The sequence below is a fragment of the Mirounga angustirostris genome, unplaced genomic scaffold (assembly GCF_029215605.1).
Source record: "Mirounga angustirostris isolate CCGP_5_RB_7025 unplaced genomic scaffold, mMirAng1.0.hap1 SCAF_5, whole genome shotgun sequence".
Classification (NCBI taxonomy): domain Eukaryota; kingdom Metazoa; phylum Chordata; class Mammalia; order Carnivora; family Phocidae; genus Mirounga; species Mirounga angustirostris.
In genome coordinates this window covers 84,482,746-84,488,745 of record NW_026991713.1, presented here as the reverse complement: position 1 = coordinate 84,488,745, position 6,000 = coordinate 84,482,746, and the positions used below count along the sequence as shown (strand labels likewise).

Genomic DNA, 6,000 nt, shown 5'->3' with positions numbered 1-6,000 from the left:
ATCATAGACAAAGTTATGTGGAAATGCTCAGAAAAGAAAGAACATGCCATATCCTGGATGCTGACAGTGTGGTTCAATCCAGATAGAGCACGGTGTGAGTGAGATCATGTGAAAATAAGAAGCTACAGAAGTAAACAAGACTAAATTTCAATGGGCTTAAAGTACCATATCCTCCTCCAAGAAATGTTTTGTTTGGTTTTCTAAGCTGGTAATAGGAATTAGAATCACTATTGAACTCCCTGCTATTTATTAAAACACAACAATTACTAGGATATCAGTAAATATCTGTAATTATATGGTAGGTTTTCTTATTTATATAGAATGGTTATTTCCAGAGTTTAAAGAATTAAAGGAGAGGGGGTTGTAATTACCAGTTTTAGCGTGAGCCATTTAGAGAAATTGTACCTCCTTAATATTATAGTAAAACACTAAGGGAAAATATTATATGAGACAGTAAAGGCAATAGCAAATAACAAAATAATGAAAATAGTGTATACTGTTCTAATGTGAATATAGTAAAAAAAATTTTTTTTTAATTTAGCCATTTCTCAAAACAAATGAATATCACAAAGAAAGGTATTAGCAGTAAAATTAAGATTGGGAATATTTAATTCAGCCTTCACACATACTATTTACTAGACACTTGGGAGGAAGGTTCATTTATTTTGACAAAATGGCCAGCAATTCTCTATACTACTGGAAATTTTAGCTGAGGTCAAAATTGTAAATGGAAATAACTTCTCAGAGAACAATTCAGTAGTATTGCTTTGCTTTGCTTTAATATGCCATGAAGAATGTGCTTCCAAAATATAAAATCTTGGATTGCTGGGCAAAAAGTAGGGAAGGATGATATTGTCCACGCATAAGAGGGTTTTGGGTTTTTTTTTAAGATTTAATTTATTTGTTTGACAGAGTGAGAAAGAGAGCACAAGCAGGGGGAGCAGAAAAGAGAGAAGCAGGCTCCCCGCTGAGCAGGGAGCCGCCCCAGGCAGGGCTCAATCCCAGGACCCTGGGATTATGACCTGAGCCGAAGGCATTCACTTAACCAACTGAGCCACCCAGGCGCCCGGCATAGGAGTTTAAAAGCTAAAGCTATGTTAAACTCCTCGCAAAAATGAATATTGAAAACTTCAGGGTGGTTCATTTATTCTGAGAATGCTCTGTCCTGTGAGAACTCTGGTCTGTGTTTCGACAATTTGCCAAGCTTCTCTTGGCGACCCATCCTTTTTGTTTTATTTTGTTTTGCTTGTCTTCTCTTTATCAAATCTACGTGGAAAAACCACATTCAGGTGTAGTGGCAGTAAAACAAAACCCTGGAAACAGAGACATCTTTGTACTTCGGAATCCCCGTCCGAAGACAATACGCAAGAGCACTAAGTATGAGCTGCTGGGCACCCGTAGCTCAGATTCTCCGGTTCAGGCACCGGCACCGGAAGTAGCCGGCCTGTTTGACTTCCGCTCCCGGAGTATGAGCTCCTGGGGTTCGCCCACTGGTTGTCAGTAACGCACTAGGAGTTCGAGAGTATGGAGGCAGCGCGCCCTCCCTCGACGACGGGGAAGTTTGTGGTGGTCGGTGGTGGCATCGCGGGTGTCACCTGTGCTGAGCAGGTAGGCTGGCTTCCCCGACCCCGGAGGCGGCACCCTCCTGCCCTTCGCCCATGTCCCTCATTAGCCGCTTCCTTCCCCCCCCCCCCCCCCGCACTCCTTGCTTTCAAATGTTAGAGACTGCGTGGTGGCCCTTGGACGAGGTTCTTAGTACCTGTCAAGCTTAGCCTTGGGCATAGGGAGGAGTGGGAGCAAGGTTTTGGGAGGGGAACCCCAAAGCTGACTGAACCAGACTCTGGTCCTAGTTATGTCAGAGCAGCAAAAGGGCGGGGCGCCTGGGTGGCACATTCGTTGGGCGTCTGCCTTGGGCTCAGGTCATGGTCCCAGGGTCCTGAGATCGAGCCCCGCATCGGGCTCCCTGCTCAGCGGGAAGCCTTCTTCTCCCTCTCCACTCCCCCTGCTTGTGTTCCCTCTCCCTCTGTCAAATAAATTTTAAAAATCATAAACAGCAAGAGGGCTTAAAACTAATAGGTACTTGTTCAGAAAATTCAGCCCCCTTTCTTAATTAGCTGATGGAATTCAGCTTCCAGGTAAATGCCAGGTCCTTAGTTCATCGTTCATCGTAAATAACTGATAAACTCTTACGTTTTCTCCTACACTTTCTCCTATATTTCTATCCTATACAAGGTAGAAGAGATTTCATCTCTAGTAATGTTTTGTAAAACAACGAGCAAGTTATTAAATGTAGGTGGGGAGTGCTTTTCTTTTTCTAATGAATAATCAGACCCCCCCACATACACTCTCTCTCTCTTTCTCTCTCTCTCTCTCTCCAAAAAGGACTAGATTATTTTGTTGTTATAAAGTAAGCAGAAGCAATTATTGAAGTCACAGAAGAAGTGCAAGAAATTCAAGAGTTGTTTTTTTTTTTTTTACAAACTTTTAATTTTTAGGTGTGTTTTTTCCATTTTTTCACCAAGTAAACACCTATGATCCAGGCATTGTACTAAGGGCTGATTAGTTATGTATAAACAAAGCATGCTACCTCCTTTTTTAAAACTCACGATCTAGTGGAAGAGACATGTAAATCAATCATTCCAATTTAGGGGTGCCTGTGGAGTTGGCAGGGTGTAAATTGGGGAGGGGGAGTCCTTTTGTCTCAGTATAGAAGATTGAGTAAAAGTTCACAAGGTAGACAAAAACCAGAGGGTGCTAAGGGAGGCAAGGATATAATCTCATGTGGAAGAGCATGGCATTACCTGAGAGCAGCAAAGCTCAAAGTAGGTGGTGTTTGGGGGAGGTGACCAGAGATGAAGGTAGGAAGGTTGGCAGAGACCAGATCGTAAAGGGTCATATAAGTCTTGATAAGAATTTAACAAGAACTTGCAGGTAGTAAGATGATTTGGAGTAGTGGCCTAATGTGGTCAAATGAAATATTTTGAGAGGTGATTTGTTCCAAAGTGTTTGGGGCAAGGGCAGCTGGTTAAAATGAGACTGGAAGGCCAATTGGAAGGTGAATTTAGTACTATAAAGAAATTTTGAGGGCCAGGTGTAGCAATGCAAACAAAGTGGGGAAAGAAATTACAGAATATACAAAGAAAAGAAAGGTGGAGAGATTGGTAATATTATCAAGTATTATAGAAAGTTCAAATAAGGTGATGTTAAGAAGAATCTGATGGGTTTTAAGGATGTATAGGTGAATTGAAGATGTTCTTTTTTTCCTTATTGGATTATTGACATTCAATATTGTCTTAGGTGTATGTCATAGTGATTGGATATACATTATGAAATGGGCACCTCAATAGGCATAATTACCCTCTGTCACTATACAAAGTTATTACAATATTATTGACTATATTCTCTATGGTGTACATTACATCCCTACGACTTACTTATTTTATAACTGGAGGTTTGTTCCTTTTAATCCCTTAATATATTTTGCCCAACTCCCCTCCACCCCTAACCCCTTTCCACTCTGGTAATCAACAGTTTGTTTCCTGTATTTATGAGTCTCTTTTGCTTTGTTTGTTTTGTTGTTTAGTTTCCACAAATAAGTGAAATCATATAGTATTTGTCTTTCTCTGACTTATTTCACTTAATATAATACTCTCTGGGTCCATTCATATTGTCACAAAGGACAAGATTTCTTTTATAGCTGAATAATATTTCATTGAATATATTTATACCACATCTTTTTTATCTGTTCATCTATTAGTGGACAATTAGGTTGCTTCCATATCTTGGCTGTTGTAAATAATGCTGCAGTGAACATAGGAGTGCATATATCTCTTTAAACTGGTGTTTCGGTTTTCTTCTCGTAAATACCTAGAAGTGGAATTGCTGAATCATATGGTAGTTCTATTTTTAATTTTTTGAGGAACCTCCATACTGTTTTCCATAGGCGATGCACTATTTTACATTCCCAACAACAGTGTACAATCTTTCCCTTTTTTCCACATCCTCAAGAACACTTGTTATTTCTTACCTTTTTGATAATAGCCAATTGGACAGTTGTGAGGTGATAGCTCATTGTGGTTTTGATTTGCATTTCCCTGATGATTAGTGACATTGAGCATGTTTTCATGTGTTTATTGGCCATCTGTATGTCTTCTTTGGAAAAATGTCTTTTCAAGTTCTGCCCATTTTTAAATTTTTTTATATTAAGTTGTTTAATTTTTTATTGTATTTTTGATATTAACCCCAATTGGATATGTGACTAGCAAATATTGTCTCCCATTCAGTAGGTTGTCCTTTTGTTTTGTTGATGGTTTCCTTTTCTCTGCAAAAGCTTTTTAGTTTGATTTAATTTCATTTGTTTTAGCTTTTTAGCCTTTTGTTTTACCTTGCCTGAAGAAAATGGTTCAAAAAATATTGCTAAGATTGGTGTCAAAGAGCTTACTGCTTATGTTTTCTTCTAGGAGTTTTATGGTTTCATGTCTTATATTCAAGTCTTTAATCCATTTTGAATTTATTTTTGTATACTGCGTAAGACAGTGGTCCAGTTTCATTCTTTGGCATGTAAGCTGTCCAGTTTTCCCAACATTATTTATGAAGAGACTTTTTTCCCCCATTGTGTATTCTTACCTCCTTTATCAGAGATTAATTGACCATCTATGTGTGGGCTTATATATGGGCTTTCTGTTCCATTCCATCGATCTGTGTGTCCGTTTTTGTGCCAGTGCCATACTGTTTTGATCACTACAGCTTTGTAGTAGGGGTTTGAAATCAGGGAGCATAATACCTCCAGCTTTGTTCTTTCTCAAGATTGCTTTGCTATTTGGGGTCTTCTGCAGTTCCACACAAATTTTAGAATTCTTCCTTCCAGTTCTGTGAAAAATGCCACTGGTATTTTGATGGGGATTGCATTGAATCTGTAGATTGCTTTGGGTAGTATGGACATTTTAACAATATTAAATTCATGAGCATGATAGATCTTTCCATTTATTTATGTCTTCCTAAATTTCTTTTGTCAGTGGCTTATAGTTTTCAGAATGTAGGTCTTTCACTTCTTTGCTTAAATTTATTCCTAGGTATTTTATTCTTTTTGATTCAGTTGTAAATGGGATTATTTTCTTAATTTCTCTTTCTGATAGCTCATTATTAGTGTATAGAAACTCGACCACTTTTTGTGCATCAATTTTGTATCCTGAAATTTTACTGAATTCGTTTGTTTATTCTGATAGTTTTTTGGCTGAATGTGCTCAGTTTTAATGGTGTAGTAGGGAAAGAAATAGAACTTGGTGGAGTTGAGGAACCAGAGTATGGTTTAAGAAAATTCTTTCAAGTGGCACCTGAGTGGCTCAGTTGGTTAAGCGTCTGCCTTCGGCTCAGGTCATGATCCCAGGAGAGCCCTGCATCAGGCTCCCTGCTCAGCGGGGAGCCTGCTTCTCCCTCTCCCTCTGTCTCCTGCCTTATGCTCTCACTCTCCCTCTGTCAAATAAATAAATAAAATCTTAAAAAAAAAATTCTTTGAAGTTTAAAGTGAGAGAAAGGTTGTATGCCGGAGGAAAATCATGAAAAAAAGAGCAAGTTAAGCCTCTAAATTCTGTTGAAGCTACTACTAAAATGGTTTTGTTTTCCCAGAGTGTATACTGGTTGGGCATTTGGAAGAGGCAGAATAGCAATGCCAGAACACTTGGGAAAAGTCAGGCTAAGATTCTGAGTATTTATTAGTAAGGATTTGCTCTAATATAATCCTACGGCAGGGAAGTGAAAATATTATTTTAAAATAAATAGGAGTTTGTTTAACTGTTATTTAGGAAAATATTTTCTTCTCATTCTCTGCATGACAACTTTAAATTGGTATATAATGTAGTTTAAGTAAATAAGGAATACCTCTTTGTATCATTTTTCTTGTTCAGGAGGCTTTGTTAGTGTTTAGTGTAAATGTATTACTTGTTTTATCAGTATCAGAGTTGGACATTACTCACCACTACCCCATAAATAAGAAGACACAGA

The 6,000-nt window shown here is 38.4% G+C and overlaps 1 protein-coding gene across 4 annotated transcripts in view; it reads left to right on the top strand.

Moving 5' to 3' along the window:
- The first annotated feature begins 1,439 nt into the window (after positions 1–1,439).
- Positions 1,440–6,000, top strand: part of LOC123839847 (pyridine nucleotide-disulfide oxidoreductase domain-containing protein 1) — a 27,968-nt gene continuing 23,407 nt past the window's right edge. For all 4 annotated transcript variants that reach the window (XR_010411594.1, XM_064591515.1, XM_064591514.1 and 1 more), the window contains exon 1: positions 1,440–1,608. Coding sequence is in view for 3 of the 4 variants with exons in the window: in XM_064591515.1 (XP_064447585.1) it covers positions 1,525–1,608 (84 nt within the window). In the remaining variant the exon portion in view is untranslated. The remainder of the gene's footprint in view (positions 1,609–6,000) is intronic.